Genomic DNA, 15,618 nt, shown 5'->3' on the forward strand with positions numbered 1-15,618 from the left:
TTCTAATTAACACATTGTAACTAAATCCAAAATTAAGTTTTAGCAAAAACTAATAATGTACCCATAATCATTATTTATTTGCAACGATATTTTAGTGAGTCAAAACATGTGCTACCAAGGGGTAGTCAGATACTCCTTCACTAAAACAAACAATTTTGACCAAACACTATCTCTGGAACAACTCTTATTCCTATGGTTATTTAGTTATCGTTTTCGGTCAAGACCTTTACTAACAACTTAGTAATTCTTGTAAGTGTGACCCACCATTTTCATATCTTATAGAACGGTATGAATTTCCTCCAAAATAGAAGACAATATTCAAGATGAAACTATAAAACCCTATTCATTTTACTGAAGCCTGGGTTGTTTTGAATCCTATGTTACAACCCTCCATGGGGATAGTCATTGCTAAATGACTAGTAAAGGGCTGCTTAAAGCTAACCAGCAAGCGCAACATAGGAAGCTCACGGTTCAAACTAATGGAAGAGACCGTAGGATATATTGGCACATATCCTTCACCCACTTACTATGAACTACTTCCTACTTTTACCTCGATATTGACTCATACAAAACACTCTCCATAAGGAGGCCACTTCCAGGGTGACACGAAGCGTCATATGAATCTCATGGTGTAAACTATGTGGAGACGTGGCAGTTGAAATCTATTTATCGTATAATAGACTTATGTTTGAACAAATTCCTCTTATTCACCGAAATCTAGATTTAAGCTAAAAATACTTTCCGTAGGGAGGTCAATTCCAGGGTGACATGAAGTACTGCTTAAATCTAGATTGTGAACTCTTAGAGACATGAAAGCTAAAAATAACGTATCATATATGTTATTAATCTCCCATTGAAGTTTTCTAATAACTCTATCATATAGAAGTTATTAAACTCCCACTGAGGTGTTCTATTTGGGTAGATTTATACTTAGGTTCTTTTCGGCTAATAAAACAACCCTAAGTCTATGTGGTTTATCCAAGTATAACTTTTATAATTGAATTTTAACCTATGATGTCTATGTGATAAAGCATTTTATTACCTCACGTTACTCACATATGCTCATATAACCGGTTACCAACGCTCAATAATCCAGCCATAATCCCCAGGCAGGAGGTGTTCCATAAACTATCAACTTAAGTACCCCCAACCTTAGACGGGATTATATATTGGTTGAGTTTGTAACCTAGGTTTTATATGTTTTAACAATTAAAACAGGTCATCAACCTACGTGAGCATGTTACTGTTGATTATGGATTTTAAATGTCTAACCCAATTTTATAACAACTTATAAAATTTTAGACATGTCATACATCAATAATATACATGAGGCATTCATCATTTATTATAACATTTATATTAAATACAAGAAACCCTAACATGCTTACTATATATTATAACAATTATAACATACTTTCAATGCATGTAACATGTTTCCTATGGTGGAATTTTAAATCTAAATGGCATACTATATGCAAATATAAGATTTATTTAATTATAACATACATCAAATGCATAAATAATTAAACACAGACTGATATAGTTTTATTTTTGGCAAAAACAAGCAAACAAAACCCAATTATTACAAAACAGCTTTTGAACCGCTCCCGGACCGCTCGAACCACTCCAAAACGAACCAAAGTAGCTTGAATCGGACCAGAACCGTCTGAACAAGACCAGCCAAGAACCATTCAAAGCTGAACCGAACCAGACCCTAGAAGAACCGGTCGAACCGGCTCCCCTTGCTCATGTTCAACATCTTGCTAAGTCTCATCGTTTAGCAATGACGACCATCGTCTTGCATTTTGCCTGATCGTTTAGTAAATGCTTGATCGTTTAGCAAAGCTACACGATCGTGTAGTATTTTCCTTCTATCGCATAATGTCATCGTATAGTACCGAAGGAAGCTACACGATCGTTTAGTTCCATCGTCTAATGCATGAAGCCGATCGTTTTGCACGAGCAAAAGATAAACGATCGCTTAATGCCATCACATAGCATTCAATGTATCACCCAACTGCCACACAAAGGTAAGCGATCACATAGTGCTATTGCTTAGCAACTTAATGCACGCTTAGCTGCCGCATAGAGGTAAGCAAACGTGTATTGCTATCGCTTAACAACTCGACGCATCGCTTAGCTGCCGCATAGAGGTAAACGATTGCAGAGTGTTATCACTTAGAAACTGAACGCATTATTGAGCTCCCAATCAAAGGTAAATGATCGTGGTAAGCGATCGCTCAGGGCTATCGTATAGATCTTCATCACATCACTTAGCTCCCACCCGATGCTACACGATCGTGTAGTGCCATTGTATAGCAATACAACGCATCACTTAGCTCTAGCAGGTAGAGGATCGTCTAGCACACAATACCTCAACGATCAACGCCCAAAGCTACACGATCACTTAGATTTTCTTCATATTGTCTAACGCATGAAGCTAAACGATCGTTTAGCTACTAGAGCTCAATGACGATTAGAATAAATGCTAATTTTCTGGAACTACAACTCGGCCACTTCGCTCGTTTCTTCGATTTACAACTTACTTTTGACTCTAATGACTCCAAATAAATTATAGACTCTTTCTAACACATAAAAGCTCATCAAACAAGAGCCAATTACAAATTTAAATGAGAAATTAAAGAGAATTAAATAGTCAGAACTTAGAAAACCATATTAGTGCACCAGTTTCATATTTCTCATATAATACACCCACCAATAAAAAATTAGATACCTAGATCATCTAGGTGAAATAGTCAGTCTTAAACAGTAAACAACGTTATAAAGTAAGAGTGACTTATTTCTTGGTCCTGATCTTATGCAAACTCATTGCATAGGACGCCCCCACTCCTCATGTTGTAACATGTACGAATTAGGATCACATCGAATGTAGCACTTTACAACTCTTTGTAACAACTACATAGTAGGCCACATCCAATGGTGTTACCAAAATAAGGTACCCAACCTTTCATGTACCATAGATCATTTTGACTATTTAATCGAACCCGACCCACTCTTATGTCTCCAAATAAAGTTCAAGTACTCATACAATAGTCATGGGTCTTAATTTCTATGATTTAGACATTCGTACAATTTGTGAAATCAATAATAAGTATATTGATTATAGAAGATGTTTATTATTTTACAAACTACGAGTTTTTAGGACATACAATCCAACAGAACGACTCTTATAGACTCAAACACTTTGAATACAGACTCGATAGAAAAGTCATGATGCCCAAAAACACAGGGTTCCTTAAAAATTAACTTGAAAAGTAAAGAAAGCTTCAACAAAGAGAGGTAATCATCCCAAAGCATCCATAGATTCACATCCACAACAACATCTAACATTTAAATGTATTGTAGACAACATAAAACCCACCAAGATCTCAAATGTAATTCAATGCATCAATGGAATTTGGAATATCAGAACAACCTGGCTCTGATACCAATTGATGGATCTCTTAACAAAGAGAACCAATGAGCGGAAGCAGATCGTTCCAAACCCTATTGTGAAATAACATACATATTTACAATCAAACAACAACAATTATGCATAAACTTTAAATTAGAACATGCTTCAAGAAGAAAATACAATGAAAATCTTGAGCTAACTATGAACATGCTTCAGCGTTATAAAGCAGACACCACCACGAGGCTACCTTGGTATTCTCAGTGTGAGAATCGAGGAGTTGCGGGATGTATATGGATTTGGTAGAGGGAATGAGGAGTTGAACGATCGTGTGAGATTGAATAAGTGGGAGAAGTCAGGAGTCTATCGTGTAGTCTTTGGTACTCGATCATTTAGAAGCAAGCGACTATCATATAGAAAACTCGATACACGATCGTTTTCTCTCTCAAGCTATCATATAGCTTTTTGTTAATGCGCGTTCGATTATTGTTCCATTATTAAAAAACTAAAAATTTTATCCATCAGTTACCATAACTTATTATAACTTCCCATTACGTTGGTTATTAGGAGAAAAAACTGAAAGCAATTATCCCATAATAGATTTAATTATAAATAAATAATATATTCATAACTTATAGTTTTAATATCATATTTCATGCAATATAAAAACCATAGTTCTTTTCCTCCTTTATGGAATTTAATATTAATTCCTCCAATTAATGCATCTAATACAACAAATCAATTATATCACATATAATTGAAGCAATTTAATTATATCATATATAATCAAATTTTATCTTATTAATTTGAACGCTTCAAACTAACCCAAAAACTGATTCTCAACATGCATCCATTGAGCTACCAAAGGGACCTTATGAACCTGTAACTTGAAGCTCCAATGGTACGTGAATAACTAACTGAACTCTTTAATCATAATATCCACCATCCGTTAACTATCGGGCACTCCACTAAAGACCGACTGCTGCACCCTTCGTGGTACAGATATATTTTTATGTCCATTGGATATAACCAATCAACAGTACGATAACCCTTCACTATCGCACGTAAGTACAGTTAGGCCAATTTACCGTTTTGCCCCTGTAATTACATCTAATACCTTAAGTACCACTGATTCCTCCAATGAACAATACATTATAGTCCTACTATGAGTGAAGCCTTCTCGAGCTATAAGAAGGTGTGGCGCCACATTGTTCAAGCCTCAGAATCAGCCCTTAAGGGAGCCATTTATCTATTTATCTCTACTTCGGGGAAGGATCAAATTCTATCTTGTGTAGCTGAGTTTCCAGCTCCCCAATCAGATGAATCCCCAAAGTGGTAGGTGATAACTGGTAGAAATACATGTTATTAAAGCTCAAATTATTAAAACAATGGGAGAAAGCGATGGTAAAATAGGCAATATTACGATTTAATGTGACAAACTAAAAGAAAATTGCGATCGCTAATGCTCATTGCATAAAAATAGTTAAATTGAGTTATTTTGTGCAGGTACAATGCAATGGCACGCTTGAGTTTGCGATCCAAGAGTACCTCAAAGATGATCGCGTAAAGACCTTACATAAAGGCAACAATATAATGAAACATGATGGGACGTAAAACTGATAACGGTCAATTTGGAAATACAGTTGAGAGTCGTTCAAAGACCATACCGTTGCAAATACATTGAACTTCCAGTGACTATCAGACGGCGTAATAGGGTATGGAAATTAATGTTGCCCATCTAAGCAATCATTAGTGAGAAGAATTGCTTTGCCTAGAAGTCTATAAATACCCAATGCTACCAAACCAGAAAAGGAGCGCGCGAGGAGGCGAGGAGAAGCCGAGGGAAGGGAATTCTTGAGAAGAAATTAATTTTTGGAGAGGTCGAGAGACTGCTGGAAACAACATGAAGGAGAGATGCCCAACCCTTGCAAGAGCAAGATTCTACAATTTGGGAAAGAATTGAAGTGATAAGAGCAGTCTAAAAAGCCAGAGGAAGCAAGACATTGTTTACCATGCTTGATACTTCTTACTCCATTTATTGTTTTGTATTCAACACTTTATTGCAAAACTGGAAACTTCATTTCAATTTATGTTCAGTCTCTCCACACCATGTATGAGTAACTAAATTTGTGAATGGGTTGAGAAGTACTTAGCTGGCGTGACTTAAGCTATGCACTTTATGCGATCATCTTGTCTTATGTATGCTTCATTCATCATTTGGAGTACTTAAGAGAGTAGTCTGAAGACAGAATCTAGGCTTGAGAGAGTCGGATTAGATCCCATAAACAAGATTAGAGACTTAGAAATAAGTTCTATCTGCTACATTTCATACACATTGCATGCATCCCAGAAATAGGAAATGTGACACTATGCATTGAGAAATGTAGTGCTTAATATTTGTGTATAGCATGATCGCATGACTTGAACAAAACCTTATTAAATGCTAGCTAAATCTCTTCTCAACCCCTTCATCGCATACTTGTTATAACACCAACTTTTCATCGCTGCACATTTAATTCCATCGCATTAAAAAATATAAGTTAAATCACCATCTACTTTGTTATCACCATCGCAATAGGATTAGAGAGTCCGTTGGATATCTATTTAGTAATCCCTGTGTTCGACCCTGGACTTACCAAGACCCTAAGAAGGCCTATACTTGGGCTTTATTAAAAAAACTCGCATGATCATCGCATCCACACATCCTTTCATCGCATGATAAATCAACGCATCAATTTTTTGGCGCCATTGCTGAGGATTACGGTATAGATTGCGCTAACATCAAACCTCTTTGATCTTTGCAACTTTTGACCTTTTTTGTATTTCCATTCCACCTGTGAAGGAAGAAGCAAGCATCGTATGAGCGAAGGACATAATCCTAAGCTCAAGTACGACCTAGAGATCAAAGGAACTTTTCGCAAAAGGCAGAGAAACAGACGTAAACGGCAAGGAAGAGTTCACAGAATGGCTGAACAACCTGAGGAACGAGTAGCAAATAAAAACAACATGTTGGAAAATCCTATCCTACTGGCAAATGATCACAATAGATCCATCCGAAACTATGTGTCACCAAACTTGTATGAACTCTCCCCAGGAATTATGAGACTAGCATTGGATGGATCAAGGATCAAGATGAAGCCAGTAATGTTACAAACGATACAAACAGCAGGACAAATCGGAGGATGGCGTGGTGAAGATCCGCACGCCCATGTACGAAGTTTCATTGAAATTTGCAACACTTTTATGTTCCCTATTTCCCAAGAAGAGGTTCGACTCACGTTATTTCCATTTTCACTATGTGATAAAGCAGGAAAATGGGCTTACTCTCTCAAACGAGGAGAGATAACGTCATGGGAGAAAGTTGTAGAAAAGTTTATGAAGAAGTATTTCCCTGCCACAGAGAATGGCAGAAGTAGGAAATTGATCACCAATTTTAAACAAGAAGAAGATGAATCGCTCAGTAACGCATGGGTGAGATTCAAGAGACTAGTACGCAACTGCCCACACAATGGATTGCCAGATTTCCTCCAAATGGAGATTTTATATCATGGACTCAACTCTGAAACGCAGACAACTGTCAATGCGGCAGCAACAATAGATCTGCTGGACAAAATATATGATGAAGCAAAGATTATTCTTGATCGCATCTGATTGGGCAAAGCATTCGAACTAATGTGCGATGCTAGCAGATATGCGATGGGGGCAGTATTGGCACAAAAAGTAAAGACAATGTTACACCCCATCGCATATGCTAAAGAACATTAAACTCCACGTAGGCGAATTACACCACCACCGAGAAAGAACTTTTAACGGTAAGTTTTGCGATTGAAAAATTTAGACCTTACTTGTTGGGGTCAAAAGTGATAGTCCACACAAACCACTCTGCGATAAGATATTTGATGACCAAAAAAGATGTGAAGCCTAGACTAATCCAATGGCTTCTCTTACTCTAAGATTTTAATATGGAAATAATCGACCGAAAGGGAACAGAGAACCAGATCACTAACCATTTATCAAGATTAGAGAATCCAAAAGTGGATCACATCCAGTCGGAGGTGAACGCCTCATTTCCTGATGAGAAGTTGCTTAAGATTGAAGAACTACCCTGGTATGTAGATATTGTCAACTTCTTGGTCTGCAAACAATTCCCTGAAAACTACACATCCCATCAAAAGAAAAGGCTCATTCATGAATGCAAATTTTACTACTGGGATGATCCGAATCTCTACAAAAGGGGACCAGACCAGATACTGAGACTCTATGTTCCAAAAACTGCTTTCCATCGCATATTGTTTCAGTGTCATGAATCACCCTATGGAGGGCATTTTGGTGGACAGCGCACAATAGAAAAAGTTTTGCAATGTGAGTATTACTGGCCCACTCTGTTTAAGGACACACGAGAATACTTCATGAAATGCAATAAATGCCAATGCACTGGAACCATTTCATAAAAAAATGTGATGCCAATGAACATCATTTTGGAGGTGAAGCTATTCGATGTTTGGGGAATAGATTTCATGGGACCATTTCCATCGTCAAATGGTCATAAATACATTATATTGGTTGTCAACTATGTTTCCAAATGGATTGAAGCTATTTCATATGTTGCAAACGATGTGGCTACGGTCTCTAAGTTCTTGCAGAAAAACAACTTCACTCGTTTTGGCACCCCACATGTCATAATAAGTGATGAAGGGACCGACTTTGTGAATCGCATTGTTAGTAAACTATTGATCAAATATAATGTCCACCATAAGATTGCCACTGCATATCACCCCCAAACAAATGGACAAGCAAAAGGTTTTCAACAGAGAAATCAAGTCAATCTTAGAGAAGACGGTGAACCTATCGCAGAAGGATTGGACCATGAAACTGGATGATGCCTTGTGGGCATATCAGACTACTTATAAGACACCCATAGGCATGTCACCATATGCGTTGGTGTTTGGAAAGCCTTTTATCTACCATTGGAACTGGAATATAAGGCGATGTGGGCAGTTAAGAAACTTAACTTTGATCTTAAGGCTACAGAAGAAGAGAGAAAACTTCAACTGTTAGAGCTAGACGACTGGAGATTACAAGCGTATGAGAATTCCAAAATTTACAAAGAACGCACCAAGCGATGGCATGATAAGCATCTTTGTGAGAAAAACCTCAAGACAGGTCAAAGGGTATTACTGTTCAACTCTAGGCTGCGTCTCTTTCCTGGAAAACTGAAGTTGCATTAGTCCGAGCCTTTCATAATCAATGAAGTATTCCCATATGGAGCGGTGGAATTGAACAACAAAGATGGGACCAACGCATTTAAAGTGAATGGACAAAGAGTAAAGATGTATCATGGAGGAGATTTCCAATGTAAGAAAACTTCCATTGACTTGGGGAAGCAAGAATAAATAAGAAACGCTCAGTTCCTACGACGATAAGTGGCATACATTTATCAGGGATGAAGTATATTCTTTTGAGTATCCTTTTTATTTTTCTTTCAAGAATCTATTTTACTCTTTGCATATTTACTACTCTTTATGATTGTCAACTCTTCTTCGTACTTCTTTCTATCTTTTTTATTTCATAATTTTGATCGCAATAAACCAATGTGACGGAGTAATGCGATGGGCTTAAAACATGTGATCGGTTTCAATTTAAATATATATATATATATCAGTCCATCGCAATAACAATATCAACCCATCATAGGAAAGGATGAGATCAAAATGATGCAGGCAAAAAATTAAATTTGAGGTTTGTGTCCTTCCTTGCCTCATCTTATTTAAATATTTTTACTTCCCACTTTCAATTTAATATTGTTGAATTCTACTCACATTCTCCCTCATTTGGCTCAATTATGAAATTTGGATTACTTAATTTGGTCGCCACATTCATCCTTTGCCCATTATGACTTCAATGATGAAACATATGCTTATTTTCTTATCACATGAACTAGCGTAAGATTAATTTCAAGACAATCGATTCAAAAAATATTTCTAAAATTTAGTGGTCTACCAGCTTTACTTCAAAACTATTTTTACAAATTTTTATGAGTCCATTGCATGAATTATTTCGTCGTTTAGCAATGAGGACATTGTTGCATGTTAAATTTGGGGGAGTGTTATTTTCAACCTCGTTATTTTCAGAACTTCATTTCATTTAAAAAAAAAATTTAATGGTTGAGATCGGATCCTGCTCGTAGTTGGATGTCCGCATGACACCCGTGGGGGCAAGCCAAAACGAAGGTGGAAATCGTGATCAACGCAGAAGCTAAGTGATTGCAACTCCGCTGCCAAATAAAGAGATGGGCATGAGTTTTGATTGAAAAGGGCGCCTCACTCGTAGTTAGATGTCCGCATGACACCCTTGGGGATAAGCCAAAATGAAGGCTGGGCACTCGGATCAGCGCAAGTTCCCAAAACGAATATCTGAATCATACAAAGGCCAAAACTGCTTGAACACCCCGGTTTGATAAAATTTGAGTAAATCATACAATGTCCTGGAAAATGAGTAAAGATTTTTTTTTAAGATTAAGCTCGCGGTCTCTAAAGGTTAGAAATATTTTAGGAAAAGATTATGATAGAAATTAATAAGGTATTGGTTCAGCGATTTGAATAAGGCACCATGAGAAGCCTAGGCAGAGTGAAGACGATTGAATTTTAAGATCTTTAGTTAATGCTTGAGGACAAACATTGTTTAAATTTGGGGGTGTGATAACTGGTAGAAATACAAGTTATTAAAGATTAAATAATTAAAACCATGGGAGAAAGTGATGGTAAAATAGGCAATATTACGATTGAATGCGACAAACTAAAAGAAAATTTCGATCGTTAACGTTTATCGCATAAAAACAATTAAATTTCATTATAGGTACAAGCGATGGCGCGCTTGAGTTTACGATCCAAGGGTACCTTAAAGATGATCCCGTAAAGACCTTACATAAAGGCGACAAATAATGAAACATAATGGGATGTAAAGCTAATAACGATCAATTCGAAAATACAGTTGACGGCCGTTGAAAGACCATAGCGTTGCAAATACATTGAACTTCCGGTGACTATCAAATGACACAACAGGGTATGGAAATTAATGCTGCCCATCCACACAATCATTAGTGAGAAGAACTTCTTTGTCTAGAAGTCTATAAATACCTAATCCTACCAAACCAGAAAATGAGCGTGCGAGGAGGCGAGGCGAAGCCGAGGGAAGGGAATTCTTGAGAAGAAATTAATTTTCGGAGAAGTCGAGAGACTGCTAGAAATAGCATGAAGGAGAGACGCCCAACCCTTGCGAGAGCAAGATTCTAAAATTTGGGAAAGAGTTGAAGTGATAAGAGCAGTGTAAAAAGCCAGAGGAAGCATGCTTACCTGTTTTGATACTCCTTACTCACTTTATTTTTTTGTACTCAACACTTTATTTCCAAAAATGGAAACTTCATTTCAATTTATGTTTAATCTCTCCACACCATGCATGTGTAACTAAATTTATGAATGGGTTGAGAAGTACTTAGCTAGCATGACTTAAGCTATGCACTTTATGCGATCATCTTGTCTTATGTATGCTTCATTCATCATTTGGAGTACTTGAGAGAGTAGTCCGAAGAGAAAATCTAGGCTTGAGAGAGTCGGATTAGATCGCATAAGCAAGAGTAAAGACTTACAAAGAAGGTCTATCTTCTACATTCTATACACATTGTATGCATCCTAGAAATAGGAAATGTGGTACTATGCATTGAGAAATGTAGTGATTAATATTTGTGTATAGCATGATCACATGAATTGTACAAAACCTTATGAAATGCTAGCTAAATCTCTTCTCAATCCCTTCATCTCATACTTGTTATAACACCACCCTTTCATCATTGCGCATTTAATTCCATCGCATTAGAAAATCTAAGTTAAATCACAATTTACTTCTTTATCACTATCGCAATAGGATCTGAGATTCCATCGCATATCTATTTAGTAATCCTTGTGATCGACCCTAGACTTACCAAGACCCTAAGAAGGCTTATACTTGGGCTTTGTTAGGAAAACTTGCATGATCATCGCATCCACACATCCTTTCATCGCATGATAAATAAATGCATAAGTATGTTTGAGTCAACGATCTGGTTACTCGCACCTATGCAAATCAAAGGACCATTCTCATAGGCAAGAGTTCCAAACTTACTCAGGATTATGGTCATGTTACTTATGGTCATCCTAGTGAAATGAAAGTCTCTGTCATGAATGGCATTGTATAATAAGAATAAACATTTCGTGGTCCGGTCTTATACAAACTCATTTGTATAGAGCATCCCTGCTTGCATGTCTAATACATGAATGATCAGGATCAGACCATTTGTAGGACTTTACAACATTTGTATCATCTACAAAGCAGGTCACACTCGTAGCGTGACCAGGATAAGGTTTTCCTTCTTTATCCATATACTATAGACCATATAGTTTATCACTTAAAACACAATCCACTTGTATGCCTCCACATACATGCTTAAGTTACAACGATAACTAGGGATCTTAGTTTATTGATTTTTGTTTAATGCAACTAAAATATCTCATATTTCATAGACAGTAATGAATAAAATATCTCATATTATTACATTAAAAATAGTTTGTTCATATAGGTGTTTACAAACTACAGAACCCTAGAGATTTAGGACATCAACCCCAATAGCCTTATCCTGGTGACACTGCGGATACGACTCAGTTTGTAAATGTTACAAGAGTTGTAAGTGTTAGAAAATATATGATCCATATCATTCATGTGGAGACATGTGATTGAGGGTACCTTGTATAATGAGTTTATATAAGATCAGACCACCAAATGATTGGTTTCCTTTTATAGCACCATTACTTGAAGAGACTAACATTTCAGTAGGTGACTTGACCTTAATCCTGAATGAGTTGTGAACTCCAGTTTATGAGGTCAGTTCTTTGATTTGTATGAGTGAAAGTGGCCAGTTTTGCATACTCAATAAGTCTACAGTTTTTGGGATTTGTCTGAATAGGTAAGTGGGAACATAGTTACACAACATAGACTTCACTCTTTCGTGTCTTTAGGGAAAGTAGATGAATTGCTCCCTTAATAGTTAATGCTCAATCCTAAACAATGAGACCTTACACTCTCATTGGCTCAAGAGGGGTTAGTTTATAGTTGAACTATAAATTGTTTGTTCATAAGAGGGTCGGTGGTACTTAAGAAGTTAGATTTAATTACATGGGTAAAACGATAATTTGACCCAATGATATTTATGAGCAATTCATGAAGGGTCACATATTGTTGATTGGTCATATCGATAGACAAAGAAATATATCTACAGTGCAATAGTGGAGCTATCGGTCTTGAGTGGAGTAATCGATAGTTAATGAATATTGATTAATTGAATTAAAGAACTTAATGAATTAATCTCATATCATAGGAGCTTCTCTGTAGGTCTATAAGGTCCCCTTGCAAACTCATTAAAGCTAAATAATTAATTCTTGATTAGGTTGAATTGTTCAAATTAAATAAGGGAATTAATTATATAAGATATAATAAATGTATATAGATACATTATAATATAAAGTTAATTTTGAATGAGATTCAAAATTATACTTTATTATACAAGAGAGATGTATATTTGAATAAGATTCAAATAGTATTTAAATGAATAAAATTTATATAAAACTATAGGTTAAAATTTTACTATAAGTTATGTGAGAGAATATTATTTGAATATGATTCAAATTAAGTTAGATATGTGATATTTAATTTATTAGATAAGTAATCAATTAATCTTATTAATTTAATTGTTTATTAAATATAATTTACTATATATTTAATTAATATTATTAATTTAATTTTATTAAATTATTGATATTATTAATACGTAGGAGCGGGAAGTTATCGAGAAATAACATCCCCTCACTCCTTCTCAAATATTACTTTTAGTTTGTTTCACATGTAAGGAGTACGGTGAAATTTACTCTCAAGAACTCTATGCATAAATTCATACTCTCTTAATTCCCTTGCAAAATTTGAAGAGTCCACACCTCCTTCGATTCGTATCTTGAGAACAGTGAGGAAGATCATTTTGGTAGTGTCCCTGCTAATTGAAGTTTTCTACTATTCCTTAGAAGAAGGAGAGTCCCTGTGTTCATGAAACTAGAGGAGGTTTTTCATAGAGAAAGAGTTCGTAAAGGTGAGTTTTTTCTTTTTGAAACATTCAATTAAAAGCATGCTTAGAAATTTAGTGTTTATCCTATAAATTAGCATGTTTGCTTCAATGTTTTTTTTAGAATTTTTCAAATTGAATTTCAATTGCACGACGATTATTCGCTTGATGAAAAATTCTATTCCTTTAATATAGGTTAGCAATAAGAAAGAGAATAATTGAGCTACCAACGAATCTTAGAACAATGATTTTAAATATTTTAACAAAGTTGTAATACGTTAGTAGTTAAATATGTTCACCAAAAAAATTATCAACAAAGTGTAAGATGGGTATTGAAGAAGAGAGAGAGAATGAAGTGAGAAATCAACGAAGTGTAAGATGGTATTGAAGAAGAGAGAGAACAATATGAAAAGATCGACAAGTGTAAGATGGTATTGAAGAAGAGAGAGAGAACATAAATGAGAAAATATGGAAATGCTAGACCATAGATTGATGAAGAAAAGAAACAAAATGTAAGAGGGAGGTGATGTTGTGTAGATAAACGATTTCCATTTATATACTATTAGTAAAATCATTCTTTTAACTTTTGTTTTTTTATGTTAATTAAGGCATACAATTGCAATTTTTGAAAGCTCAAATATATTTTTTAAGCAATGTACTTATAGTTTCTATTGATATAAAGTAACGGCAAGGATATCCTTAAGCATTGTATGAAAATTGAAGGGTATTCGTGAAACTTTGAAAGTTCAAAAGTATTTTTTTAGACAAAATACTAACCATTTTCATCTAAAATTAATGTTAATGATATTTTTCAACTATATGTTCTTCGGATCAGGTATTATTGATACAATTTAGAGATATTTTTTAAGCAGAATACAAAATTCAGAGATATTTTCCATAAAATCTAACCTATTTTTAAACAAACAAGAATCTAAACCTAGAAAAATGTAAGTCCCAATTAATGGGAGGAGTTAATCTTAATTAAAGGTTAGGCCCCAGTTGGGTGAGATCTCATAAATGCTACTCTAAGTATAGTAAGGTACGAGTGAGAACTCACCCATTCGTTTATGTTTTGAAAAAAAACAAAAACAAAAAAACAAAAAAAAAAGCTGTTACAATGTGCTTACTTCTTTATAATTGTTAGATGTAAATTTTAAATTTTAAAAACTGCACAAACATGAATATAGTTTAACCAACATGAAAAATTTGTACTTAACTTTAAGGCGAGATTCGGTCTCCCACCCCATATATTGTAATATATATATATAGAAATCCCAATTTCTCTTTCAAATATTCGTGCACAATTGTTAGTTATATTGTAATAATCACCCAGAATAATTGTCTTCTTTATGTTACTATGCTAGAGAAAAAATATTACATTGTAAAGCATCTCTCTTCACACCACATCAAACGATAATTTTTTAGAGATATTCGATTCATATAACATTACTACACAAGAAAATTTTCCTTTACTGTTTTGATGTGGATATGACTAGTTAAGATAAAAGCAGTTCTATATATACACATATGATAAGAAAACAAGTGGCAACAACAAGAGCCTAGAGCTAAAAGCATTATTTTCAAGCTCTATGCTTTCTTTGTATTATTGTGTTTAGCACAGATGTTTAGGACTTTCAATCTAGTTTGATCCTATAGATCGTGGTCAATTCAAAATCCTGAAAATAGAAATAGGTTCTTTCTTCTTGATCATTAATCATCTTTCAACCCAAATTTGTTTAATTTTTTTGGAGTTGTCTATCATTTTGTTAACAAGAGTTATTCGTATTATTGTTGTGAGACTTCACCTTGGATAAGAGAAGTTTTCAAACATAATTGAGATAGTTCTCTTTATCTTCCCTTATTGTGGGGATTCACGATAAGGATTTTTTTTTAATGTTTTTTTTGAAGACTTTTAGATCTAGCTCAGGTTATTATCACTTATTTCTTTAATTATGAACTTGCATTAATGAAAATTAAATGGAAACCAAATTTCCCCTCCCTATTTACTCTATATATTCGCAATTGATGGGGGATAACAAATGAAAGGCAAACATAGAAGCCAAAG

General features: G+C 35.1%; 1 protein-coding gene and 1 non-coding gene across 2 annotated transcripts; one reads left to right on the forward strand and one right to left on the reverse strand.

Moving 5' to 3' along the window:
• Nucleotides 1-6,820: 6,820 nt before the first annotated feature.
• Nucleotides 6,821-6,927, reverse strand: LOC120089612. Its single transcript, XR_005485285.1, has one exon. It is a non-coding gene; the product is annotated as a small nucleolar RNA R71 (small nucleolar RNA).
• A 447-nt stretch (nt 6,928-7,374) lies between these two features.
• On the forward strand, nt 7,375-8,292 carry LOC120089044. The gene is made up of 2 exons (XM_039046477.1): nt 7,375-7,774; nt 8,006-8,292. Exons 1-2 carry the CDS (start codon nt 7,375-7,377, stop codon nt 8,290-8,292), a joined length of 687 nt encoding a protein of 228 aa, XP_038902405.1.
• Nucleotides 8,293-15,618: the final 7,326 nt, after the last annotated feature.

Source organism: Benincasa hispida, chromosome 10 (genome assembly GCF_009727055.1).
Source record: "Benincasa hispida cultivar B227 chromosome 10, ASM972705v1, whole genome shotgun sequence".
NCBI lineage: Eukaryota > Viridiplantae > Streptophyta > Magnoliopsida > Cucurbitales > Cucurbitaceae > Benincasa > Benincasa hispida.

What these genes read in the sequence shown, in the direction of transcription:
- LOC120089044 (XM_039046477.1), top strand. Translation starts at nt 7,375, where the DNA reads ATGGAAATAATCGACCGAAAGGGAACAGAGAACCAGATCACTAACCAT. An exon ending in AATAGAAAAAGTTTTGCAAT is followed by an intron (nt 7,775 to 8,005) that starts GTGAGTATTACT and finishes AATGGATTGAAG; the next exon opens with CTATTTCATATGTTGCAAAC.